General features: G+C 48.8%; 2 protein-coding genes across 2 annotated transcripts; one reads left to right on the top strand and one right to left on the bottom strand.

Annotated features, from left to right (window-relative positions):
• Positions 1 to 1,731: 1,731 nt before the first annotated feature.
• On the bottom strand, positions 1,732 to 12,289 carry PAOX (polyamine oxidase). The gene is made up of 7 exons (XM_056849373.1): positions 12,100 to 12,289; positions 10,664 to 11,153; positions 9,640 to 9,836; positions 6,068 to 6,323; positions 3,291 to 3,403; positions 2,124 to 2,281; positions 1,732 to 1,881 (listed from the first exon to the last, which is right to left on the bottom strand). The coding sequence occupies exons 1-7, from the start codon at positions 12,287 to 12,289 to the stop codon at positions 1,732 to 1,734; spliced, it is 1,554 nt and encodes a 517-aa protein (XP_056705351.1).
• A 2,409-nt stretch (positions 12,290 to 14,698) lies between these two features.
• Positions 14,699 to 26,094, top strand: TMEM72 (transmembrane protein 72). The gene is made up of 5 exons (XM_056849374.1): positions 14,699 to 14,768; positions 17,751 to 17,817; positions 22,653 to 22,724; positions 24,320 to 24,459; positions 25,691 to 26,094. Exons 1-5 carry the CDS (start codon positions 14,699 to 14,701, stop codon positions 26,092 to 26,094), a joined length of 753 nt encoding a protein of 250 aa, XP_056705352.1.
• Positions 26,095 to 27,863: the final 1,769 nt, after the last annotated feature.

Below are 27,863 nucleotides of genomic sequence, written 5' to 3'. Positions count from 1 at the left end.
ATCCAATGCCTCTGTGACTGACATAATGCCTTTTTTACTAAGCGACAGGGACCCCAAGGCTACATTGTCAGTGGCAAGATTTGTTTCAGTCCTTATATCCCTCCAACACTAGATATATGCTGCTCAAGATCAATTGATCAAGGAGCTTCTAAGGGATAAAAGGAAAGGAAAGAAGGTGGGAGGGGTGTTGCAAAGAAGGGAGTCAGGATGCAAAGGTACAATGCAAAATGTAATCAGCTTTAAAAAAATGGGCCCAATGAAACTTATTTAAAGTTTTAATAAAACATTAACTTGTATTAAGCATTCTTTACTTAAGAATACACCAGTGTGGTGTAGTGGTTAAGAGCGGCAGACTCTAATCTGGAGAACTGGGTTGAAGTCTGTGGGCTGAGACTGGAGTAACTCTGCATAGAATTGCACTGTTGGGTGGTCTCCTTCAACCCCCTCCTCTTGTGGCTCTTCCAACAAAGGTCATCCAGTAGGGCAACCAAGGCAGCCTGTCCCAAAACAGGGTCTGAAATCAGATTCCAATGGATCTTGAGTGTCCGATCCCAAAAAATGCTCTTGATGCCCAATCCAATAGCCTATCGCACTGTCCATATCTCTTCAGCATCTCAGGTGCTGCCTGGTTCCATGAGAAAGAATAGGGTGAGCAGGAGCTATTTGGGTACCCAAGACTCATGCTGCCCTTATACAAATCTATGGTGAGACCACACTTGGAATACTGTGTACAGTTCTGGTCACCACACCTAAAAAAGGATATTACATAGCTTGAGAAGGTGCAGAAAAGAGTAACCAACATGATCCGGGGACTACAGCAACTGCCCTATGAGGAGTGGTTGAAATGCTTAGAGCTCCTTAGCATGGAAAGAAGGCGGTTAAGGGGAGTCATGATAGAGGTCTATACAATTATGCATGACGAGGAGAGAGTGGACAGGGAGCTTTTCTCCCTCATAATACCAGAACACAGGGTCTTCTGCTGAAGCTGGAGGGTGATTCAAAACAGACAAAAGGAAGTATTTCTTCACACAACGCATAGTTAAATTGTGGAACTCCCTGCCCCAGGATGTGGTGATGGCTGGCAACTTGGAAGGCTAGAAGAGGGGAGTGGACATGTTCATGGAGGAGAGGGCAATCCATGGCTACTAGTTAAAATGGATACTAGTCATGATGCATACCTATTCTCTCCAGGATCAGAGGAGCATGCCTATTATATTGGGTGCTTTGGATCACAGCCAGGATAATGCAGCTGCAGTCATCTTGCTTGTGGGCTTCCTAGAGGCCCCTGGTTGGCCACTGTGTGAACAGACTGCTGGACTTGATGGACCCTGGTCTGATCCAGCAGGGCTTTTCTTACGTTCTTAAGACTCAAATCTAGCTAAAGTACCAGGAGAGAAGCATCAACTACTCGAACATGAGAATTTGGATTTAAACATTATCCAAGCTCTCGCCAACCGGTCCTTCAGTACAGGGAATTGCACACCCCAGAGGATAAGCTAGAAACAAGGACTGCCTTGCCAGAGATTTATTATTTATTATGGAGGTTTATCTGTTGCACACAGAAAAAAGTGTTAGAAGCCCTTTGGCATTAGTATGCCTGGCGACGGACTCAAGAAGGTAGAGTCAATCCAGCAGATTGGTCAAAAAGATCTGCCGAGTGGCACCTGCTCCCATGCGCCACCTCTCACTACTGACATGGGTAGGGGAACGGCTCTTCTGCCAGCCATGGGCTCACAACTTCGGAGCACACCGTTGGGATTCAGAGCCGTCGTAGAGACGGATGAGGCGGTCTGCTTCTCTCCAGCCAGACAACAAGGCGCCGTGCGTAGTAGAATAGAAAGTCCGGTGCGTGGCTTCTCCTGCAAAAAGGACCTGTGGCGGCTGAAAGGAGAAAAGAGGACAGTTAGCCCAGCCTGTCCGGTTGCTGGCAGACAGATTCCGGCCAAGCTGTGGGGGAACGTGGGGGCTGAAGTCTCAACACATGTGACCTGGGGGGGGGGAAATCAGCCAGGGGCTCAGGAAACGGTGAACGCAGAGCCTGCGCTGCAGACTGTGAACATTCAGCAGAGCCTGTGACAGGCGAGGCTCAGATGCCGACGCAGCCGAGAGCTTGGTGCCATTACCATGGGATCCGATGCTTCCTCGGGAAGCGGCTGGGCGAGAGCGTCGATGTCTTCTCCAGAGCTGCCAACAGCCACGTAACTATAGGAGCCTCTGGTGTAGGGTTCGCTGTGCCACTTGGACCTCAGCATGTTCTTTGGAGGAGCCAGTTCCGGATTCCCTAATTCAACCAAAGAAAAAAAGGGGGGGAAGGAGCTAATGAGCATGGTCTCTGCCTCTCCTCCTTTAAAAAAACGTACTGTAAAACGGCACAAAGCTACTTAGGCAGATGGGTAACAATGTGGAGTATATCAGCCCCAAATCTGAAATACAACAGTTGCATCAGGCCTAAGAAGACAAGGCGAGGGGGGGGGGATGCAAACTCGCCTGGTGAGGCACACGCAAGCTGCTATTTTGGCAGAGGTTTAACAGCGAACGGTTTACAGGCATGCCGCAAATCATGGGATGGATCCAGACTGAATTTCGCCAGTGGCCGAATGGAAGCTTCCTGTCTCCCCCTTCCCATGGCAGTCTGCTGATCTCCACAAGACGCTGCCCCAGAGGGACAGGGGACCCTAAGCAAATCGCCAGTTTAGCCTGGAGCCAACCGATTATCATCTTTGCTGCTGCCAAGGGTTAAGCCAGAAAGACAGTCTGTCAGTCACTGAAGAGGTTCCTCGTGATAATTGCATTGGATATCTGGCCCTCTAACTCTGTAGCAGTGTCAGAAGAAGAAGAAGAGTTGCTTTTTATATGCTGACTTTCTCTACCACTTAAGAAGGAATCAAACTGGCTTACGGTCACCTACCCTTCCCCTCCCCACAGCAGACACCCTGTGAGGTAGGTGGGGCTGAGAGAGCTCTAAGAGAGCTGTGACTAGCCCAAGGTCACCCAGCTGGCTTCATGTGAAGGAGTGGGGAAACAAATCCAGTTCACCAGATAAGTCTCTGCCGCTCATGTGGACGAGTGGGGAAATCAAACCGGGTTCTCCAGATCAGACCCCACCGCTCCAAACCACGGCTCTTAACCAAGACACCAAGATGCCCAAAAGTTGTCCACCTCACTATGACAAACAGTTAAACCACAAACACTTGGTTTTCGAGGGAAGAGGTGGAGGAAAAAAGAGGGAGAGTTTGGGGGTTGTTGACACACGAGCTTCTTTATCCACACATCGCAGAAATGGCACCTACCCGTCACTTGGCGAAGCATTTGAGTTAGGGCTGTGAGAACCTCCGTATCTGTGAGGGTTTCCATGAATTCAGCTTCTTCCCCAGCAATGAAGCCGCAGAGGACGTGCCCGTACCTGCATGGCGGAAGGAAAATCTCCATTAGGAGGAAGGCGCTGGCCACAGAGGCCAAACTATCCCAAGTCTACTGAACTGGCCATACTGGTACAGTCTGGCTTCACGCTCCCCCTTTCAAAGGCGTGCATTAAGACAATACGGGAATTTCATGTAATGTTCTGGATTCCATTAGTTTGCACTATGCGACCGTTGGCAGAAGCTGAAGTTCTTCATAACATGGACAATAAGGAGGAATGCAGGTAGCCATTTCCTACATAAAAGGTTTATGAGGATGGTATATGTATGCTAATGGGCTCCATGCAGTGCCGGAGTTCCAAAGGTGCCCACAGGCTCAGAATGTTTGGAGACCCCTGGCTTGAATTCTTCCTCAGAAGCAGAGAAGAGGGTTTTCCTTCTCTTGGATAGTGATTTGCTCATTTCTTACAGAGGGTCTTTGTTTGCCTTGGCAGCCAAGAAAATATGGCTACAGTTGTATCTGAAGCGTGAAATGTTTTAACGTGATAAGCATTTTTAGATCAGGTTAATGACATTATTTATGATTCATAATTTTATGTTCTCAGTTTGACTGACTGTAACAACTTTTGACCACATACAATAGACGCTGCTCTGCTCCTTCCATTAAACAATTTTCCTGATACCATCAGCTTTAGACATTCCTGTTCTCGCAATCATCTACATAAGAAAGGCCATGCTAGATTAAACCAAGGCCCATCAAGTCCAGCAGTCTGTTCACACAGTGGCCAACCAGGTGCCTCTAGGAAGTCCACTAATTACTGCAACAGCATTATCCTGCCTGTGTTCCACAACATCAAATATACCGTAATAGGCATGCTCCTCTGAAACTGGAGAGAATAGGTATGCATCATGACAAGTATCCATTCTGACTAGTAGCCAAAGACAGCCGTCTCCTCCATGAACATGTCCACTCCCTTCTTAAAGCCTTTCAAGTTGGCAGCCATCACCACATCCTGGGGCAGGGAGTTCCACAATTTAACTATGCGTTGTGTGAAGAAATACTTCCTTTTATCTGTCACTGTATTGAATCTCTCACCCTCCAGCTTCAGCAGATGACCCCGTGTGCTGGTATGAGAGAGGAAGAAAAGCTTCTCCCTGTCCACTCTCTCCACACCATGCATAATTGTATGTGTGTGTGTGTTAAGTGCAGTCAAGTCGCTTCCGACTCATGGCGACCCTATGAATGAAAGTCCTCCAAAATGTCCTATCTTTGACAGCCTTGCTCAGATCTTGCAAATTGAAGGCTGTGGCTTCCTTTATTGAGTCAATCCATCTCTTGTTGGGTCTTCCTCTTTTCCTGCTGCCCTCAACTTTTCCTAGCATGACTGTCTTTTCCAGTGACTCTTGTCGTTTCATGACGTGACCAAAATACGATAGCCTCAATTAATTGTATAGTTAATTGTATAATTGTATAGACCTCTATCATGTCTCCCCTTAACCGCCTTCTTTCCATGCTAAACAGCCCTAAGCGTTTTAACCGCTACCCATGGGACAGTTGCTCTAGTCCCCTGAATATTTTGGTTACTCTTTCCTGCACCTTCTCAAGCTCTGCAATATCCTTTTTTAGGTGTGGTACTGGCATGGTATTTTAACGTGCTCTACTCTTCATTCGTTGCTGCTTTTTTAACTGAGCTGTTGGTTTCTTGAATTTGCATTTTGTTCTGCTGTGGATCACGGTCAAGAGGTGGGGTCTAGGAATATTTCAGAGAAAGAATGAATATCTGATCCTGGTGAACTGTACCTATTTTGTCAAATTGTTCCTGCTTGCCAGCCTTACATACAGTTTTTCTGAAATACTACCAGAAAAAAACACACACAGCTCTGGCGGAATTATCATGGCCGCATTCTCTGCAGCAATTCAGATACAAAGAATCCACTAAGTATGTTTATAATTTGGAGCATGTCCTGAGATGATAATGGGGTTATTAAAAATGTTCTTTGGATTCTTAGCTTGACCTCTAGCAGATTCCCAATTAATTTGCCAGAACGTCTGCTCTCTTCTAGATTCATTCAGAACAAATATTCTACTGTTAAAGACTTTGAGCAGAATCAGGCAATGCTATTTGGACGGCGGACGTCTTCGCCTGATGCGGTCGTGGTCAAATTCTTTAAAAAATGGCATTTCTGAAGCCTGGAAAGAAAGACTGCTGAGGTTCAAATCTTATGCTTTGGGACTTTACTGTTTTCTTTGCTATATAAATGCCTGTTGGGATTTTTAAAAATAGGAGCAGAGTTGGTTTCTATACCCCCATTTTCTCAACTTTTAAGGAGTCTCAAAGCGGCTTACAATCACCTTTCCCTCCCCACAACGGAAACCTTGTGAGGTAGGTGGGGCTGGGAGAGTTTGGAGAGAACTGTGACTGGCTTAAGGTCACCCAGCTGGCTTTATGTGGAAGAGCAAGGAAACCAACCTGGTTCTCCAGATTAGAATGCACCGCTCCTATGGAGGAGTGGGGAATCAAACCAGGTTCTCCAAGACAGAGTCAGCACATAGCTGTTTAAAACAGAAGTTGAGCTGGGTGGTTTGATCTCTGAGAGTTTCCTTTGTCTGAACAGTCGCCCATAGAAAGGCCGACTCACAAACCCACTTCAGATTGTCTTCCCCCTACAGAGCGTGCCTGGAGCCTAACAAAACAAAACTGACCAACCTCTCTGGGGGGTGGAGAACGACGAAGGCCCCGATCTTTTGGAACCAGGCCGCTGGCAAGTTAGTGGGGCGCTCGGCCAGGGGCGATTCTTCCTCCCACACCACCTCCACGAGTTGGCAGCCTGGCTCCCAGAACGGCTGCTCAAACTCCAGGAAGATTTTGTTATTGGTCCCGAAGCCCAGGCGCTGAATCGCTGCCGCCTTCCGGGGCGGAAGGGGAGGACAGAAAAGGGTCTCCTGTCGTTCTTTGAGGAAACCTAGGGAGAAGGAAAAGGACTCATTTAAGCAAGGGAGGTAAGCCACCAGCCTGGCTGCAGCGCATGACACACACTTTAAGTCAAGATAAGAGCTCTGGGAGAGCCAGGTTCAAATCTCCCCACTCTGCCATGGAAGCCTGCTAGGTGACCGTGGGCCAGTTACACACACTTAGCCTAACTTCCTCACAAGGTTGTTGTGATGATGAAAAAGATGATGAAAAAGAAGAGTTGGTTTTTATATGCTGACTTTCTCTACCACTTAAGGAAGACTCAAACCGGCTTACAATCGCCTTCCCTTCCCCTTCCCACAACAGACTCCCTGCGAGGGTAGGTGAGGCTGAAAGAGTGTGACTAACCCAAGGTCACCCAGCAGGCTTCATGCGGAGGAGTGGGGACACCAACCTGGTTCCCCAGATCAGACTCCACTGCTCCAAACCACCGCTTTTAACGACTACACCACACTGGCTTCTCTGTAGCAGCGTGTAGATTGTGAGGCATTTTATTTAATACCTATATAATATATAAAAGCAGAATGTAGAAAATGAAAAATACAGAGAAAAGAAACAAAGATGTAAAAACAACTGAATCCTGACAGCAGGTTGTGAGGCATTTATGGGGTCTCGAGCCTTTGAACAGGATGTCCACCCACAGTTGTTGGAGGGGGGGAGCTGACCTTCGGTTCAGTGCGTAGCGCGGCCACGTCGGCATAAGAAGAAGGGGATGGCATAAGGAGCTCCGCTCTCTCACTTGGCACATGACCGGGATGTTCGGGGGGGGGGGGGAGAGCAGATTGAGAAGGGGGGTCCCAAATTCAAACAGTTGGGGGTCAAAGTTCAGGAGATTCCCTCCTCTGTGGCCCCCTCCCTCATTCTCCTGACTGAGTGGACAGTTCATTTCTCAGCCAGCACTGGCAGATCGCAGCAACGCTTGAGGTAGGGGGCAGGCAGATCAATGGTGATAAGGCAGCAAATGCCGAGCAAATGCCCATAAACGCAAAAGGACAAAACGGGGTGGGGGAGAAGACCCAACCTAAAGGCAACGCTGGGTATCCAAAGGTTGGGTGGAAAAGAACTGAACCATACAATGAAATATATTTATTATATTCATGCAGATAATAAAAATAAGCCCATAAGGCAAAAAATTCAAGTCTAAAACCACGTGCTGAACGCGTTTTGGGCCTCCGGCCTTCATCAGCAGTTTAATAAAACATCATATGCACACATGCACGTTAATCACAGATAAAACAATTTTGTAACTGCCCAGGTATGCATTTAAGGATGTCTGGACAGGGCTGACCTTACATACAAGGTGTGCAGAACAGTATCGACCATCATTTATGCATGGGTACTTGGACTCACGTTCACTTCCTGTCTGACTCCGTTGTTGCTTGGAGTTCTACATGTGTTTTCCGTTCATTAGAAATGACCTCGCTGCCAGCCCCTCACAATTGTCTTGGTCTTCCCATTCCTCTGTTAACCCAACTCTTCCCTCTCCCGAGCTCAGCCCGGCTGAAATCTCCCCGCAGAAGGAAAAGCACTGGACAAAGGAACTTGCTTTCTCTCACAGCCAATCACAAAGCAGTGTATAAAGAGGCAGGGATTCAAATACTTCCTGCTTTCTCGGAGTTCTTTCTAAGCAAAAGAAAGGCTTTTTAAAAAGGAGGCTTGGATTTCTCCCCCCACTTCTTTCAGATTGCTATGTTTTTTGTTCTTAAAATGCTTTTTTATGTGGCAATTGGGTTTTGGGGTGGGGAATAATCTCTCACAGTGAGCACTGCAAAGTAAGCCAATTACAAAGGAGCATTTAAAGGGGTGGGGACGTGATTTGAGTTTGGAGACTGCTGGTGCATAGATTCCCAACGGGAAAGTGTGGGTCCAGCCAGCAACAAACCTCAGATAAAACTCCCATGCATAAATGACAACTGTTATGCACACCTTGTATGTAATTGTTTTATCTGTTGATTAATGTGCACCTATGCATAAGATGCTTTATTAACCACTGATGAAGGCCGGAGGGCTGAAACGCGTCTGGCACGTGGTTTTAGAATATCAACCTTGCACTCGTCGCCATATTTGTTGCTTGTTTTTAATATCTGCATGAGCACTTTAAAATAAATGTATTTCACAGTATAGTTGAGTTCTTTTCCACAAACGCAAAAGCCAAAAGCAAGAGAGCCCGAGGAGCATCACCTAAAGCAGTGGTTCCCAACCTTTTTTGAGTCGCGACCCCCTTTTACAATTGCCAAGTAACCTGTGACGCCCGCCACATTTGGAAGCCATAAAATGACATTTTCAATAGGATAAAGAAAACACATTAAAAGCTTTACCTGGGTGATTATGCTGCTAAAAGCTAAAATGATTAAACTGCGGCTATCACGGGAAGACAAGACTCACTGGAAAAGACAATAACGCTAGGAAAAGTTGAAGGCAGCAGGAAAAGAGGAAGACCCAACATGAGATGGATCGACTCAATCAAGGAAGCCACGGCCTTCAGTTTGCAAGACCCGAGCAAGGCTGGTCACGATAGGACATTTTGGAGATCCCTAATTTTGAACTCAGAGGCTACTTGATGGCACCCTGTGCACATGGACAGGCCCTCCGCTCTTGCGGTCCCCCACCCCACAAGGTGTAAAAATCAGGCTCTTTGGGGAAGGCCAAGGCTGCCAGATGGAGGGGGCAAGGCCTACTGGTGGCCTTTTCCTTGAGGAGGCCACAAGGCAAAGGCGAAGCCTGGCATCACACTGCTCCCACTTTTAATGCAGGGCGGGGGGGGGGCAAGGGGAGAGGCCCTCCGCCCCATCCGAGCCCAGGCCCTTCTAGAGAAGGGAGAGAGGGGAAAGGGGGGAAGGTCCTGCAGGCGGAAGGATCGGAGGGAGCCTCGGCGGAAGGCCCGCCTGGCCGCCGCTTCTCGCTGCACCAAGATGAGAATGATGACTATTATTATTATTGTTATTATTATGGCCACCGAGGGCTGCGGCTCCCCTCCCAGGCCCGCCGGAGTCTCCTGTTCACAGTGGGCAGCCGTGTTAGCCTGTCTGCAGTAGTAGAAAAGGGCAAGAGTCCAGGAGCCCCTTCAAGACTAACAAAAATATTTTCTGGTAGGGTAGGAGCTTTCGTGAGCCGCAGGCTCACGAAAGCTCCTACCCTACCAGAAAATATTTTTGTTAGTCTTGAAGGGGCTCCTGGACTCTTGCCCTTTTCTACTACACCGGTAGTAAAGGCGAGCTTGTAATATTTTTCAGCATCCGCCGCGGTGGATAACGTGGCGACGACCCCCCAGAAAACACTTCGCGGCCCCCAGGTTGGGCGCCACTGACCTAAAGGGACGGTGACGATGACGTGATCTGCCAGGAACGTCTCGCGGTCCTCGCACTCCACTTGCACCGGGAAGAGCCGGCCTGTGACGCCCTCCGTGTAGGAGCCTCCCCAGCGAATGGCGGCCACCACTTTATTGAACAGCACGGCGTCTTTGGGCAGAGAGGCCTTCATGCCATCTGTGAGGCCTTCGTAGCCACTGGGGAGTGGGGGAGAAAGTCAGGCGGACTGGTCAGACTTGGATCCCGGCCTTGGCATCGATCCGCCCCTCACCCCCCAAAAGGGTTGGCAGTTATGAACCAAGCTACCAGTGGGAAGGGGTCCAAGGCTTAGTGCCAGAGCATCTGCTTGGCATGCAGAAGGTCCCAAGTTCAACCTCCGGCATCTTCAGTTGAAAAATCAGGTAGTAGTAGAAGAAGAAGAGGAGTTGGTTTTTATATGCTGATTTGCTCTACCTTTTAAGGAGAATCAAAGCGGCTTACAATCGCCTTCCCTTCCTCTCCCCACAACAGACCCCTTGTGAGGTGGGTGGGGCTGAGAGATCTTGGAGAACTGTGACTAGCCCAGGGTCGCCCAGCAGGCTTCATGTGGAGGAAACCAACCCAGTTCACCAGATTAGAGTCTGCCGCTCATGTGGAGGCGTGGGGAATCAAAGTCGGTTCTCCAGATCAGAGTCACCGCTCCTAACTGCTACACCATGCTGGCTGGTGAAAGACCCCTGCCTGAGACCCTGGAGAGCCACTGCCGGTCTGAGTAGACAAGGCTGACTTTGATGGACCATGGGCCTGATTCAGTATAGAGCGGCTTCGTGTGCTCGTGTACTTTCACCCACAAAACAGAAGGGAGAGGGAAACCCACAAAACAGGTGGAGAAAGACCCACGCCAGACAAATCACAAAGGACGCATCCGGATGACAGGTGACACCACCCCTTCCCCCATGCAACACAGACCCAGCTCGGCTCGCCTCCCCGCCACCCGCCAAGCCAAATGCGTGGGCAAGCTTCTCTCTCGGGAGGAGGCACTCACTTGGGGAAGGTGCAGTCCAGGCCGGGGAGCATGGTGTACTCCCCGAAGGGGCCCAGTGCCACCAAGTCCATGCTGTGTGTCCCACTGACACAGCATTCCACCTTCAGGCACATGTTGAGCACGGCCAGCTTCAAGCCCTTCGTCTCCTCATTCTCCGGCCATTCCTTTGCTCGCTGAGCAATCGCCTCTTTGAGATACTCGCCCACGCTGGGCACCGGCACTTCAGGCGCGCGCAGGAACCCCCGTGTTTCTTCTAAGAGGGTCACATAGAGGACTCCCATGGAGTCCATCAGGTCTGGGCTGACCACCCGGCCCTGGCTGGAGTAGCAAACCGACGGCAGCACCAGATGCCCCCCAATTTCCACCTGCTGGTTCTCCTCCGACATGGCGCTCTCTTCCAGCAGCCCGTACTCCCCTGCCAAGCGGAAGACGGGGTTCTCCTGGGAGGGCCCGTGGATCCAGTGGGCACCCATCTCGATCACCTTCTTGCCTAGGAGAGAGGAAAGAGGAGCCACTCTGACCAAAGTCCCACCACCAGAGGTACCAGTAGAGTACCTCCCCGGACCTCCTCATTCTGGTGCCAACTCCAGAATGGGAAACACTTGGAGATTTGGGGGGCGGGGCCTGTGGAGGGGAAGGAGAGCTCAGAAGGGACATGAAACCAGGTGCCTTGGTGTTGGGCCATGGCTCAGTGGTAGAGTCTCTGCTTGGCAAGCAGAAGGTCCCAGGTTCAATCCCTGGCATCTCTAGTTAAAGGGGCCAGGCATGTAGGGAAAGACCTCCGCCTGTGATCCCGGAGAGCCGCTGCCAGTCTGAGTAGACAACACTGACTTTGATAGCCCCAGGGTCGGATTCAGTAGAAGGCAGCTTTCATATGTTCACAGAGGCCACCCTCTGAAGCTGCCAATCCCTCGAGGTGGGGTGGGGGGCGGATTCCAGGAGCGCTTCAGGCCCCACCTGGAGGTTGGCAACCCCACACTGCACCTTTCCAGGACAACCCGGCTGCAGGGCGGCAAGCCAGCACAGGTCTTGTATGTTTACCATAAGCTCCTTGACAGGGGCGGGTGGGGTGGTAGCTTTGCGCATAAACATCTCAGCAGGGGTGTGATTCCACAGAGCCCCCCCCCCCTCCAAAGTAGTAGCCCTTCCCTCCAGGGGAGCTGATCTATGCAGCCTGGAGATGGGTTGTCCTTCCGGGAGATCTGCAGCCCCCCACCCCCGACCCCGGAGGTTGGCAGCCGGCAGTGGGCACGGGGAAGCTCGCGCGCCGCAGGGCGCCGTTCGGACGGTGCCAAAGGCGGGGATCCCTGGGGAGGCGAGCCGAGCCGAGCCGAGGCGCCGCTGGCCAGCTGTGCGCCGAGAGGCCGGCGCCTTGGACTTCGGCCCCCGGCAGCCACGGCAGCGCCTTGGGCCGCCCCGTCGCCAGTGCGCCTTACCCAGGCGGGCGGAGCGGACGCGCCCGCCGACTCTCCCCGAGGCTTCCAAGAGGCGCAGGTCGGCGAAGCGGCGGCGGGGGGCGTGCGGGAGGAGGAGGAGGCGCCGCGCCGCCCCCAGCCCCGCCACCCCCGCGCCCACCACCAGCACCCGCGGCCCCGCGCCCGCCCCGACGCCCCCCGACGCCTGCATGCCTCCGCGCCCCCGGCCCGCCTCTGCGCCGCCTCCGGACGCACGGCGGGAGGAGCGAGCGGCCGGCGCGCCGCCCCGGGGACGGGCGAGCGGGGCCGGGGACCTCCCGCTGTTGCAACGGGTTTGCAGGCGGCACGGTTGTGCATCTCCTGCACTGGGTGTGTGTGTGTGCGGGGGTCGGTCTAGATGGCTAGGTTGCCAACCTCCAGGGGGTGGAAGAGAATAAGGCACCACTGTACTAATATCAAGAGATTAGAAAACCAGTACGGCAGCGAGATATAGTCACAAAGTGCAAAAACGTTTATCTATAAGCTACAAGTATTAACACGCTCATCTGTACAACAAGTAAACACATAACAAGACAACTCAAATACAACAAACAAGGTGAAAATATGTACAACGGTATCAAAATCGCGAAGAGTTTCAAGGAAAGTCTCAGAAAAGGTCTCAATGGTAAAATACATATGTGATGGGGTAAGTTAACGCCATGTAGTTTTTTCAAAGAAGCCCAAGTCTCAGTGAGGATACGGCCGTTTCAAATTCTTAATTATAAATTCTTCATCAGTCCTTCAACCGGTAATCTTTTAACTACATGTTCACCATCAAGGAGTTGCAGGTTACAAATCCCACGGAGGGTAAGAAGTGTGTATTAATCCATACTGAAACAGTGTATTATTGCAGTTTACAAATCCCACCGAGGGTAAGAATGCATTTCCTGCATTGTGTGTGTGTGTGGGGGGGTGTGTGTGTGTCGGACTAGATGACTAGTGTTGCCAACCTCCAGGGGATGGCTGGAGAACTCCCATTATTACTCCACCCCCAAAATTTCCAGGTATTTCCCAACCCGGAGCTGGCAACCCTACAGATGACTCTGGTGGTCCAACTGTCGGATTCTATGAGATCAGTTCCCCTGGAGGAAAGTGGACTCTATGGCTTTATACCCCATTGAAGTCCCTCCCCTCCCCAAATCTCGCCCTCCTCAGGCTCCGCCCCCAAAATCTCCAGGTATTTCCCAACCCGGAGCTGGCAACCCTGGGGTAAGCCAGGGGCACAGCTAGGGTTACCAACTCCGGGTTGGGAAATACCTGGAGATTTTGGGGGCGGAGCCTGAGGAGGGCAGGTTTGGAGAGGGGAGGGACTTCAACATCATAGAATCCAGTTGCCAAGGTGGCCATTTTCCCCAGGAGAACTGATTTCTGTCACCTGGAGATCAGTTGCAATAGCGGGAGATCTGCCACCCCCTGGAGGGGGGCAACCCTCGGCGGGCAACCTCCAGGCTCGCTTCCTCCATCCCTGCCTCCACCCCCGGCACGTCCCTTTCTCCTCCCCTCCACAGACCGCCCACCAGGATTGCCAACTCCAGGTGGGGAAGTACCTGGAGATTTGGGAGGGGAGGGTGGAGTTTAGGGAAGGGGGAGCTCAGCAGGATGCGATGCTCTAGAGGTGGGGGCCCCTCCAAGGCTGCCCTGACCTCCAGTTTGCTGTAGTCTAGGGTGCAATGTTGGGAGGTCTGCAGGCCCCACCGGGAGATGGGCAACTCTCATGCCCACCAGTGTTTCAACAGGGAAGGGGTCTCCTTCTGGGAAACCCTTTTTCTGACAAGTCCCATGAAGTCATCAGTGTGACCCCAGGGGAGGGGGATGCAAGAAAATATCCCACCGGACAGTGGAATGGGCTCCCTAGGGAGGTGGTGAGCTCCCCCTCACCGGCAGTCTTTAAGCTGAGGCTGGACAAACACTTGTCAGGGATGCTCTAGGCTGATCCTGCATTAAGCAGGGGGTTGGACTAGATGGCCTCTATGACCCTTCCAACTCTATGATTCTATGATTCTTTTATCTTATCCAATAAAATTCCCAAACAGAATGAAACACCCGTGATGAACTCTCTTTCCTGAGGTTTAATTGTCTCCAGCAGAGAACGGGCTTCTGTCCGGAGACCCGTGCCCTGATTCCCCCCCTTCTCCAGAGGGAGCAATTTTGCTGGCTGCCCAGAACCCTGAAAAGCAAAGCTTCCAGCCCCTGATTCCCATCCATAGCAATTAATCTGCACTGGGGGGGGGGGCTCCATAGCAACCATGCCTCTGCATGCCCAGGATAGGTTTGCCCTGCATTGAAATGCAGCAGGGAGACGGGGACATTCAGGCCCCGGCGGAGACTCCGCTCCTGCCTGGTAATCATTAATGCGGGCAATAGCAGCGCATGAGAGTCCCTTTGGAGTGGCGCAGACTGGTTCTGAGTGGCAGCATGGCACACGTCCCTTGGGGGCTGTTCTTTGCATAAAACCAGAGTGATGTCTCGGGGAAGGCCGCGGGGCCCGTGTGTTTGAGGCTTTCTGAGCGGAGGTCTCCCATGAGCAGGTCTAACGCCAGGGGTCCCGGAGGAAGGCAGAAGACTTTCTTCCCTTGCGAACATGAAGCAGGTTGCTTTCTGGACCGCGCTGGACTTCACTTGCCGTCTGCTGGGGGTCACCACTGGAGCAGGTGAGACCCACGGGCGTGTGTCACCTTCTTCCCTGCGCTGTTGACAAGACCACCGCTCGGTCCTTCCCGATTCTCCTCTGAGATGCTTTAAATCTGCCCTGGGGGCGGAGGGGGTGAGAGGATGAACTGGACAACCTTGTGGTTGTAGCCCCCTCAGTGCTAGGTTTCCTCTCATGAGGGTGTTGGCATTCTACAGGGTGGGGGCATCAAGAGCTGTTTGGGCTGTAAGGTGGCCAGTGCCCAAGAAACACAGGTGGGCCCCGGAGGTCTCCTGAAATTACAACTGATCTCCAGACTTCTCCAAAGGGCGGGTTCTATGGCATTATACCCCAGCGAGGTCCTTCCCCTCCTCAGACTCTGCCCTCCCAAAATCTCCAGGAATTTCCCAACCCAGAGCTGGAAACCCTCCTTTGGAGCATGCATCTCAGAGAAGGCATGTGCTTGCTGAGGTATATGGAAAAGAAGAAGGTTGGTTTTTATACCCCGCTTTTCTCTACCTTTAAGAAGTCTCAAAGTGGCTTACAATCACAGTCCCTTCCTCTCCCCACAACAGGCACCTTGTGAAGTGGGTGGGGCTGAGAGGAGAGAACTGTGACTAGCCCAAGGTCACCTAGCAGGTTTCATGTGGAGAAGCGGGGAATCAAACCCGGTTCTCCAGATTAGAGTCTGTCACTCGTGGAGTAGTGGGGAATTGAACCCGGTTCTCCACATTAGAGCCCACTGCTCTTAGCTACTATGCCACGCTGCCATTTTCTTTCCACATGGACACACACGAAGAGGGATACTTTCTTCCACAGTGCTCCACTGAAGGACTGCCTTGGTGTTTGCTCTTTGTCAGGAAGAACCATGCATTTAGTGCATAAGTGAGTTTCTCCCATCTCTGGTGCCTTATTCCCATAAAATGGCACGTGCCTAATTTCATACCAGGCCCTTATGGACAGATGCTGAAGAGTCTTTGTAGCTTCCCTCCAGGCAAGGGGAAGAAGAAGAAGAGAACAAGAGTCGGTTGTCATATGCAGATTTTCTCTACCTTTTAAGGAGAATCAAACCAGTTTACAATTGCCTTCCCTTCCTCTCCCCACAACAGACACCCTGTGAGGTAGGCGGGGCTGAGAGAGTTCGAAGAGAAATGTGACTAGCCCAAGGTCACCCAGCTGGCTTCATGTGGAGGAGTGGGGAATCGAACCCAGCTCTCCAGATTAGAGTCTGCCACTCATTTGGAGGAGTGGGGAATCAAACCTGGTTCTCCAGATTAGAGTCTACCACTCTTAACCAGTATACCACGCTGGAACTAATCTTATGTGCTGCACATCTCTTCTGTGGCCAGGCGAGGCTTCTTTTCGGTCTGAAGCCTTAAGAGGGGGCAGGATCCAGGGTGCCCAGCAGCCCTGCCCAAGTCTCTTGGAAAGGCAAACGCATTCCTTCGGAACTAGGTCTATCCAGTACCGGGCAAAGCTCATTACGGATCCTAATCCCGGCTCTCTCTTTTGTGCGCTTCTGGTATTTCAGTACAGTGGCATTATAGCTGTGGTTACGGCTATTCATTAACATGATGGGCTCTCTCTCCCCCCGCCTTTCTTCTTGGCTGGCTTCACAGGCTGGGGGCACGGTGGGGAGGGGGGGGGGAAGGCAGGCCGTAGAACAGTACGTGCTGGTTGGCCCTGATTTGGAAGATTTTGGTGTTTATATAAAGAGCATGAATTTTCTCTCTGTATAGATAGATGCTCCAGCACACCCACTGTGTCTTCCTTAAGGGCACTGGTCTGGTTTGGGTGTAGAGGTTTTCATCTGGGCCAGCTAGGGTTGCCAGCTCTGGGTTGGGAAATACCTGGAGTTTTTGGGGTGGAGCCTGAGAAGGGTGGAGTTTGGGGAGGGAACTCCAGGTGAACTGATCTCTGTTGCCTGGAGATCACTTGCAATAGCGGGAGATCTCCAGCCACCACCTGGAGGTTGGCCAGCCGTGGCTTTGGTCACGGTGCTATTCTTACAGAGCCATACCCAACCAAAATGGCCCAGACAATTAGGAGATGCCTTGTTGGAATCAAACGGAGCTCCTTTTCTTAGTTCCGTTTGAAAAAGAGGAACAGACTGCATCTAAGGTTGCCAACAACCTGGAGGGAAAAAAATTCCTGTCCTGGCCCGCTGCCACTCAGAGTGGTGGTGGAAGATTTTTTTTTTAAAAAAACAACCTTGGTGTTGTGTGCGCTGCTATACTACTTCTGATGGGAAACCCAGAAGTGATGGCGGGTAGCTCTAAAAGTCGCCAGAAACTATGATTTTACCACAGAGTCTTCAACGATTCCTAGAGCCACCCTCTGTCACTTTTGGGGGTTTCCCCGGAAGCAACAGCGATGCGCCTGACATAATAGTAAAAGCTAGCTTTGTTTCTTGATTCTGAGCATGAGGACTAAGAAGAAGAAGAAGAGTTGGTTTTTATATGCCGATTTTCTCTACCACTTAAGGGAGATTCAAACCAGCTTACAATCGCCTTCCCTTTCCCTCCCCACAACAGACACCCTGTGGGGTAGGTGAGGCTAAGAGAGCTGTGACTAGCCCAGGGTCACCCAGCTGGCTTTGTGTGTAGGAGTGGGGATCAAACCCAGTTCTCCAGGTCAGACTCCACTGCTCCAGACTACCGCTCTTAACCACTACACCACACTGGCTCTAAGGGACATTAAGGAACATTTTTTTACCCCTCTAAGTTGTTGGCAACCCTCATTGGCAGGAAGGTGGGATGTAACGGCACTTGGTAGGTAAAGAAAGCTTTTTGTGGGAGAAGATTCCTCCAGCTGTCAAGGACAGTTGCCACATTCTTCGGTTCCAGTCTTTGCTCAGCCGCCCTGGGCAGCCCTCGAGGTTTTGTCGGTTTCTCTCCAGCTGTGATATGGAGCTAATACTGACCTACCTTACAAGGCTGTTGTGATGTATTGAGAGCCCTGCCCAAAAACCTGATCCCTCGCTCTGCTTTCTTTCCCGTTGCAGTGCTTATTGGGGTGGGGGCCCAGACGCTGCTGCAGGGGCAGTTCAAAAGCCTGGCCGTCTACCTGCTGTGAGTATGCAGACACCTGGGGAATGGAGAAGGGAGGGGAGGTTGTGCACCCTCAAAGTCCAGCCACCCAAAACGGTCCGATGGAACTTGCCCCTGTAAGGATAAGGACCCTGTCTGCTCCCTTTCTACAGGCTCACTCATGCGTTTCCCCATCGTCGAGCGTTTATCCAGATTGTGGTTTGGGCGGCTGGTTATGCAAAGGGTTGTGGAACCAGGTCATTGCTGGAGTTGGACATTTGTAGGGTTGCCAACCTCCAGGTGGTGACTGGAGATCTCCTGCTATTGAAGCGGGCCGTGCTGTTCAAGTGATTAGGCTCGTAGAATGGACCACTGCCTGAGAAGTGATATGTTATCTATTCAGCCAATCACCGAGTAAGCAGGGCTCAACTACTTAACCTACTTTCAAAAAGCAAGTCTTTTTATTGATATACTTCCAGTAAATTTATACTAATAAAGGACCATTGTTTGTATAATAAAACATATTTATTTACATCACATAAAAATAGACTTGTATTGTGGTTACAAATCCTTCTATGAGGTTTAGAATTATTAGTCTTAAAACATGTTTATATAGTAAGCCATCTCCATCTCTATGCCTCTTATGAAAGAGTATCTTGTTTGATAATTCATTTAGAATATACTTCAGTTACAGAATATAAGAATGTAGTTAGTACATATTTATGCACATTTATTCTATTACAGAAATCCTATCAAAAAGGGTTATATCTATGGAATAAGATTTGTTAGTTTAAAGCACCTTGACTTAAATCATTTAACACATCATAATACTTATTTCAGAGGACATGCTTTCACCTTGCCATGTCATCTGCAACCCTTCTCAACCTTATTTGTTAAGCTGACAGTTCTTTGCTGGAACTGGACAGTTCTCAATTCATGTTTAGGATCTTTAAACCCATTTGATCTTTCATTTTAGTTTTGCCTTTGCTATGTTTCTGCAAAGGATTAATCAGTTCTCAAATTCCATGAATTTCCTTATGGAAGTCATCATCAGTTACTAGTCCATATCAAGGCCAATCTATGAAATCTTATTAGCCTTGTTATAGGACTTGTAACTTAGAACTACATAGACCAGAGTATCTGTGAGTATGTGCTTGCCATCTAGTATACAATTCAGACAGCTATGCAAAGCTTATTTACAAAGCCATTCAATACTATGTGTTAGCTTTAAAGCTGTTTAGGACTTTCTGGCTATGTGTGTGAACTTATGGTTCAATATAAGGGCACTGCTTTGTGCAGTCTCATAATAGCAGTTAATAGTTGTTAAGGTCTCCTGTGTTCAGGATCTTCAAGTTGTTCAGCATTTGGTGGCCAAATCAGACCATTTAGATCTATATGAGAATCCATTAATCCCAGGTTTATTAATGTATTCTCTTTGTTCCAAATATGGAAAGATCTGTTAGACTCCTTTTGGGAGTTCTTCAGTCTCACAAGCATAACTAAATGCTCAGAGAAATCTTCTGAGTTTAGCTTTTATTCACTCAAAAATTATAGCTTAGTTCTGAGTAAGTTTCACATCTCAGGTAGGAGATGGGAAAACTACATCAGACGGGTGTCTTTCAATAGCTCTCTAACCCTGGACAGTCTGACTTCAGCTGATATGCTCTTAGGAATTGCCTTGTCAGCTGTATGGCAATGTATTTCAGTGGACATGTGAGTGTGATGTTGCACTCCCATTGTACACTCACTTAGGAGGTTGCTGTACCTCAATTGTACACTCTGCGCATTCATCTGAGAGGTTTCTGCACATCTGTTTGAGACTTAGTATCTGAGATCCAATCACAGCACTGAGAATCATACTCCAGCTGTGACTGAGATTGAGTCAGCAGTTTGTCAGCATGTGGTACACTTCATGTCAGTGTTGCCATCTCTCCAGATGACCTTTCTTATCTTAGCCTTAAGGTAAGGAGAGTTGTGCCTCTTTGACTGAGTCATTAGCCTTTCATGTTTTGAGATAATTAAGTCGGCACTCTTCAAGATAGGTGTGTGTCCACAGATCCCTATTGCATAATATTAACCTTGGCTGAGGGAAGTCATTGACACCTCAATTCTCTTCACACACTAACATACAACAAATCTCTCCACTATATTTTATCTCTTCAACTGGCAACTTTCCCAGAGAGAAGCAACAGCTACAGACAGACTATGGAGAGTTTTCTAACATTAATCTTTACCAATTCTTATACAATTTAGGGGTGTCAGAAGCAATATCTCCTGGACCATTACACTATTACAACTGATCTCCAGGTGACAGAGATCAGTTCACCTGGAGAAAAGGGCTGTTTTGGAAGGTGGACTTTATGGTATTATACCCCATTGAAGTCACTCCCTTTCCCAAACACTGCCCTCCTCAAGCTCCACCCCAAAAATCTCCAGGTATTTCCCAACCCAGAGTTGGCAACCTTTCTCCCCAGTGGGGCCCAAAAGCAGCTCACATCGTTCTCGTCTCCTCCATTTTATCTTCACAACAACCCTGTGAGGCAGGTTATGCTGAAAGTGTGTGACTGGCCCAAGATTACCCAGCAAGCTTCCATGGAATGAGTGGGGATTTGAACCTGGGGTCTCCCAAATCCCCGTCTCACACTCCAACCCATTGTACAACTCTGCCTCTGATACTGGCTCAGTAAAAAAGAAAAAGAAAAGGACAGGTTGTTCTTTTTCCAGGCCTGTTGGCAACCCTAATTTTTACCCATTTGAAAAGTCCCGGAATGTTGACATGAAAAGGCATACAAATAATTTTAAAAATCATTTTGCTGTCATGTTGGCCTTGGAACTTACCATCTAGGCTTAATATGAGAAAACAATTATCCTTTTCTTTTCTTTTTAATTATTGCACAAATTTAAACATAACATATTAAATTCATTACTTATACCAAATTAAAGCAATATTTTACAACAGAATGTAATTAACTGTCTTTGCAATATTTAATAAAAGACTCCTATTTGAACAAATGTATTCAATGTCTGTCTTTCCCCCCTCTTTCACTCTAATATAATTAATTTTTTTTTACCCCGAGAGCCTCATCCGAACATTTTTCAACATGGGAAGTTTTTGTTTGTCTCCATAACTATGGTCTCCAATATCAATTGTATCCAATATATATGGTCTTGCAGAACTTCATATAGGATTCTATATTGCAGTCACCTGGAGAGTAATTGTAATAGCAGGAGATCTCTAGCTAGTACCTGGAGGTTGGCAGCCCTATCTACTGCAGACCAAAAATGAATGCTAGTCATGATGCATACCTATTCTCTACAGTATCCGAGGTGCATGCAGATTATCTTAGGTGCTGTGGAACATAGGCAGGATAATGCTGCTGCAGTCGTCTTGCTTGTGGGCTTCCTAGAGGCACCTGGTTGGTAGGGTTGCCAGGTCCCTCTTTGCCACTGGCGGGAGGTTTTGGGGGTGGAGCCTGAGGAAGGCAGGGTTTGGGGAGGGAAGGGACTTCAATGTCATAGAGTCCAATTGCCGAAGCGGCCATTTTCTCCAGGTGAACTGATCTCTATCGGCTGGAGATCAGTTGTAATAGCAGGAGATCTCCAGCTAGTGCCTAGAGATTGGCAACCCTACTGGTTGGCCACTGCATGAACAGACTGCTGGACTTGATGGGCCTTGGTCTGATCCAGCAGGGCTTTTCTTATGTTCTCAATCAATAACCCTTTAATGGCATATCCAATATTACTTCTTATGTTCTCAAATTCCATGATGTAAAGGCTCACTGACAGTGAAGAGGTGCTTCCTTCTGTGAAGATGGGCCACAAGCAATTTCTCTCCAGGCCAGATTGGCCAGAGATCCTGGAGTTGTTTTTGTTCCCATCTTCTGGGCATGGAGTAGGGATCACTGGGTGTGTGTGTGTGGGGGGGAGAGGGAGTTTGGAATTTCCTGCATTGTTCAGGGGGTTGGACTAGATGACCCTGGTGGTACCTTCCAACTCTGATTCTAATCCCACTCCTCCCTCCCTCCATCCTACACAACCCAACTTGTTGCCTCCTTGAGTTTCCAGCTCCTTGCTATGTTTCTGGCCCTTTGGCTATACTTGGAATGTTTTATTCCCAGGGACTGCTTCCCTCTTTAAGGTCCATTTTGTTAGCAAACCTGTCTGCTCCCTGTATAACGTTTAATAACTTTAATACGGTCCAAGACCAGCAGATAAAAATATATACACAGTAACAGGATATCCACTATATACACTACAATGAACTGTTCATTGTAGTCTGGAGATCAGTTTTGGTGCAGGGAGTTCTCCAGGACCAACCTGGAGGTTGGCAACCCTAGCTCCTCACATGACTTTCCCCAGTTCCTCCACTCTTTTGCTGTTATTGACTCCTGCCCCACCCCCACCCCATCTAGGGTTGCCAGCCTCCAGGTACTAGCTGGATATCTCCTGCTATTACAACTTATCTCCAGCCGACAGTTGTTCACCTGGAGAAAATGGCCACTTTGTCAATTGGTCTCTATGGTATCTAAGTCCCTCCCCTCCCAGGCTCCACCCCCAAAATTATTTCCCAACCTGGAGCTGGCAACCCTAACTCAATGGCATTGAAGTCCCTCCCCTCCCCAAACCCCACCTTCCTCAAGCTCCACCCCAACATCTCCAGGTATTTCCCAACCTGGAGCTGGCAACCCTAACCCCATCTTATGTATCTAATGTCGATCGCAAACCTTCCAAGCAGAGTCTCTGCTGCATCATTTCTATCCTCTGCTTAACCAGCTGGTGCTACTGAGGGATAGTGGTAGTAGAAACTGTTATTTGAGCTACGTGGACCATTTTTTACTAGTCCTGCTTTGCCTGTTTACAAGTTCTCCATCCTTCAGTTTTTCAGGAATTGCCATTTCGGTATATGAAGCAGCCTACTTCGCCAGCCTCCTCCTGGCAGCCTGCTCAGCGTGAGTGCTTTTCTCCCTGCACCTTTCTGCCCAAGTAGACCCGTTTAAGAAAGCACCTTTGCTCGGTCCTTGCTGAAAACCAGCTGAGAGGCACCGCGGGTTTTGCTCCAATCGATCCCAGGTCTTTTATGCGTGTCTGTTTCCCTCGCTGTCACCCCTCTGATGACTGTGGGTCTTTATTTTGATTATGCCAGCTGTTTCTGACCGTCAGAGGTCACCTCGCTCTCCTCCAGTGTTTCCCTGCATTTTGCCCACATTTTGAGCTACACAGGGGGAGAGCAAGCTGACCTCTAATGTTTGGAAATTATATGCATAATCCAAACAAAGACTCAAAGTTATTTGAGGGGCAATGGTGTGGGAAACAGTCATGAATAAAGGTACTAACCCCTATCCCACAACAGACTATTTTAAGTTTCTTAATCCAAACCTTAACCTGAACCCTAATTACTAACTCAATTTCTAAAAAAATCATTTTAAAGTTTTTTAACCCTAACCTGAATCTTAACCTCAACCCGAATCTGAAATACTAACCTCATCCCAAAAATATTTTAAAGATTCTTAACCCTGACCTAAACCCGAACCCATACCTTAACCCTAACTACTAACCCCATCCTGTTTTATCTCGAATTTGAAAACGTGGGCAAAATGCAGGGAGACACAGGGAGAGTGAAGCAACCTCATCATCAACACAAAGACCCAAAGTCATCGGAGAGGTGACGGCGAGTGAAACAGCCATGCATAAAAGACCCCCAGTCCGTGATGGTCACGTGTCTTGTTCTACCATTCTACCATTCTCTCGGTCATCCATTTAAGCAGATGGATAGACTGTGACGTTTGAATTAACATACAATCATATTTATCTAATAAAACTATCACGCCAGGAAGGGACCCATGTGTCTTTTTTCCTGTGCCAAATTGAAAATCCCTACAAAATTAAGCATGCCGGGGATAGGTGTGCTTGTGATTGCAGTCACTCTGTCTTGGTCCATTTCTATTCCATCAGCTGATAACATTTTGCAAAAATATGCCATTTGCTCTAAAATTGTAATTGCTTTATTCATTTTAACTGTACCTTGCCTATTTCATCTAAAGGTCTTCTAGTTGATCAAGCTTCTCTTAAGTTGTGTCCCAACTTTAAAATGTCACCTGTCTAATCTTTGGAGAGTTCTACCTCCTCAACTGACCTCTCAATTATAGAAAAGAGCAAGAGTCCAGTAGCACCTTAAAGACTAACAAAATTTGTGGCAGGGTAGGAACTTTCATGAATCACAGCTTACTTCTTCACATACAGCCAGCTGTATCTAGCTGTATCTGAAGAAGTGAGGTGAGACTCACAAAAGCTCATACCGCCAGAAATTTTGTTAGCCTTTAAGGTGCTACTGGACTCTTGTTCTTTTGTACTGCTAGAAACAGACTAACACGGCTGCCCATCATGGTCTGTCTGCTAAACTGTTTTATGAAAGAGTGCAGGTACACGTCATAAACCGAATGGCCACCTCGTAAAACGATATCTACCTAAGGGTGTGTTCAGTGTCCGCAACCATTTCACAGCGTTTTCTAGAGTGCACAGTCTGACCCTACTGATTTCACTGCAGCCTCCCAGTGAGATTCACGAGACACGCTTGCTGGAAGGAAGTCCGACGTTGCAGGGCCTTCCAGAAGTTCCTGGCCTATGTGCTACTCTCGGTCGCTTGCTTCCTGCACCCTGTACTCGTTTGGCGGGTCACAATCCCAGGTAAGAGGGGCCGTGGCTAACAGGAACAGTGGGTGATATTTGAATGCATTGTTGCCTTCTGACCATCCACAGGGAAAACAGTGAATTTTTGGATAGCCATAGGAACTAGGGTTGCCAGGTCCTCCTGCCACCAGCTGGAATTGGGGTGTAGGGTTGCCAGAATCCAGGTTGGGAAACTCCTGGAGATTTGGGGGCGGAGCCTGAGGGAGGTTTTTGGGGCAGAGCCTGAGGAGGGTGGGGTTTGGGGAGAGGAGAGACTTCAATGCCATAGAGGAGAGACTTCAATGCCATAGAGTCCAATTACCAAAGCGACCATTTACTCCAGGTAGGGTTGCCAGGACCCTCTTCACCACCAGCAGGAGATTTTTGGGGCGGAGCCTAAGGAGGGCAGGGTTTGGGGAGGGGAGGGGCTTCAATGCCATAGAGTTCAATTGCCAAAACGGCCATTTTTCTCCAGGGGATCTGAGCGCTATCGGCTGGAGATCAGTTGAATTAGCAGGAGATCTCCTGCCACCACCTGGAGGTTGGAGCAACCCAAAACAGCACTATAACACTATAAAGCAAATAAGTGAATTTTATAAAGTGCAAAGTGAATAAATATATACAGCATATACAAAGGGAGTACAAACAGATACAAAATTTACAATAACAATCCAATAAGTATGACTTATCAAGAGGATGCCAAGGATCCTGATTCAACAGGTAAGTTCAAGTAATCAACCAATTAAGGTATCATTTGATATTAGAATTTTTTGAATCATTCAAATTCTTTTTAGGTTGCAGTTATTGGAACAAAGCCACAGGAAAAAGATGTCAGACGTGTTGTCTAGATCGGGACCACGTTTCGCATATGGCTTCTTCGGTGACCTGTATCAATAATAGATATAAGTATAAGTGCCTTAGTAGGTGTTGTCTCATAGGGACCGCAAAGATTTGTATCCAGGTCTCCAAAAGGACAGAATTGTTATTGTAAATTTTGTATCTGTTTGTACTCCCTTTGTATATGCTGTATATATTTATATATGCTGTATATATTTATTCACTTTGCACTTTATAAAATTCACTTATTTGCTTTATAGTGTTATAGTGCTGTTTTGGGTTGCTCCAATTATCCTTACAGCACTGAGCCTTCTTTTCTTGTGGTTTACCACCTGGAGGTTGGCAACCCTTCATGCAACTATGTTTCGACCTGTGCCCCCATGGAGTTTTTCTTCTCTCCCGCCTTCTGTAGGAACGATGCTGGTGCTTACTGGTTTGGCCTATTTCCTACTCAGCAAGCGGCGCAAAGAAACATTGGCCAATGGACCGTTGGGCCAATGCAGGGACAGTTGCCACGCCGCCACGGCCGAGGGGGGTGTAAATGACACGGAGCAGACATACACTTTCCCCAGAGGATCACGCAGAGGGCGACAGGGCTCCCTCCTCGGATATGTACGGAGCATCCTCAGAGGCTGCCGGAGCCAGGAAGGTGTGGCGAACTCTTCCAACATACCGACGGCGAGGAGGCAGGTGTACTTTGAGGAGAAGGCGGTGAACATTGTCCTCTCCGTCCAAGATAACGCTGAAAGCCCGGCTGAGGAAAGCGTGTCCGACACCGTCCCTATCCTCGGCCCCACGGCTGTGACATCCCCATAGGGAAGGCAGCCTTTTCTGCCACCTGCAAGAGTCTGAAGGAGATGGGCGTGGCTATCGGTCCAGCCACCGGTGCCTCTAACCTGTCTCCAGGCTCCACCTCTAGATATCCAGGAATTTTCTAACACAGAGTTGGCAACCCCAGGGGGTTTAGGGATGCTAGCCTCCAGGTGGGGCCTGGGGATCCCCTGGAATTACAGCCTTTCTCCAGACTGCAGAGTTCAGTTCCCCTGGAGAAAATTGAAGTTTTGGAGGGCGGACTCTGTGGCATTTGTACCCCATTGAGGTCCCTGCTCTCCCCAGGCTCCATCACCAAAGGTTTCCCAATCTGGAGCTGGCAACCCTACCTCCTAGGGTTTCCAGGTCCCTCTTCGCCACCCGTGGGAGGCTTTTGGGGTGGAGCCTGATGAGGGCGAGGTTTGGGGAAAAGAGAGACTTCAATGCCATAGAGTCCAATTGCCAAAGCAGCCATTTTCTCCAGGTGAACTGATCTCTTATCTACTGGAGATCAGTTGTAATAGCAGGAGATCGCCTGCTAGAACCTGGAGGTTATGGAAACAACCAGCACTTATGGCATGAAATAAAGCTATAAATCAGACTATGAACAACGTGTTGTAATTCTTAAAAAAGTACATATAAACACATATCATCTGAACTTAGCTCTTAGAACACCAATTCATTGTAAAATACAATATAGCACTTCAGGGTTCCGTGATACAGAACACTTTTTCATAAATGCCATAATAATTTTTTCAAAGTTCTGCAATAGCAGGGAAAATTTCTTCCATGGATGCCAAAAAATAGGTTTCCAACAGGTAGTCCTATTTCGCATAAGCTTTTTCAATTCCGGCAGTCCCGCGAAGTTCAACTTGAGCCGTTCAGAACATTTGTTCAAAGAACGCTGGCGTGTAGCCCCATTTTACAAGCATCACCATCCGCTTCATGCCATAAGTGCTGGATGTTCCCATAACTATTTCCTACTTTGGCACTAGTCTTTTCATTGAGAACCTGGAGGTTGGCAACCTTACTACCTCCCCACTCCCCTGCCAGTGGCCAGAAGGGAATTGTGTAGCTTGGGGAGGGGAGGGACTTCAGCGGGGTATAATGACATCACTTCCATGCTCCAAATCAGTCATTTTCTCCAGAGGAACTGATCTCTGTCACCTGGAGATCAGTTGAACTTCTGGGAGATCTCCAGGCCACACTTGGTGGTTGACAAACCAAACTGTTAGCAACCCCATCCTGAACAGGGTTGCCAGCCTCCAGGTACTAGCTGGAGAGCTCCTGCCATTCATTACAACTGATCTCCAGCTGATAGAGATCAGTTCACCTAGAGAAAATGGCCATGTTGGCAATTGGACTAAATGGCATTTGAGTCCCTCCCTCCTCAGGCTCCACCCCAAAAACCTCCAGGTATTTCCCAACCCAGAGCTGGCAATCCTAATCCTGTACATTTAGGAACTCACCAGATCAGTTTGAAATATAACAGTCATCTGACAAAGGGAGCTCTGACTCTTGAAAGCCTTGCCCCCCAAATCTTGTTTGTCTACTGGACTCAAATCTAACTCAAAAGCCATATTGCTGTATACCTGTCGCGCCCCAGGGCATCAAGGTCAAGAGCAGTCCAAAGTCAAAGCCAGTGTTATCTGTAGAATTCAATTCCAAGTAGTACAAACACAGTCCCAGAAAATAGTCAGGGTTCAGTCCAGGGTGATAGGCAAGCAGAGTTCCAAGGTAAAGTTACAGTTTAGCACAAGTTGTCTCCTCTCCCA

This window comes from Euleptes europaea, chromosome 5 (assembly GCF_029931775.1).
Source record: "Euleptes europaea isolate rEulEur1 chromosome 5, rEulEur1.hap1, whole genome shotgun sequence".
NCBI lineage: Eukaryota > Metazoa > Chordata > Lepidosauria > Squamata > Sphaerodactylidae > Euleptes > Euleptes europaea.
The sequence above is the reverse complement of the archived record's forward strand: the minus strand, read 5'-3'. Positions and strand labels throughout refer to the sequence as shown.

Coding starts and splice junctions, on each gene's coding strand:
- PAOX (XM_056849373.1), bottom strand. CDS start 12,289: ATGCAGGCGTCGGGGGGCGTCGGGGCGGGCGCGGGGCCGCGGGTGCTG. Junction 9,837..10,663: donor CTGGACTGCACCTTCCCCAA/GTGAGTGCCTCC, acceptor CCCACTCCCCAG/TGGCTACGAAGGCCTCACAG. Junction 1,882..2,123: donor AGGAAGCATCGGATCCCATG/GTAATGGCACCA, acceptor TTCTCCTTTCAG/CCGCCACAGGTCCTTTTTGC.
- TMEM72 (XM_056849374.1), top strand. CDS start 14,699: ATGAAGCAGGTTGCTTTCTGGACCGCGCTGGACTTCACTTGCCGTCTG. Junction 14,769..17,750: donor GGGGGTCACCACTGGAGCAG/GTGAGACCCACG, acceptor TTCCCGTTGCAG/TGCTTATTGGGGTGGGGGCC. Junction 24,460..25,690: donor TTGGCGGGTCACAATCCCAG/GTAAGAGGGGCC, acceptor CGCCTTCTGTAG/GAACGATGCTGGTGCTTACT.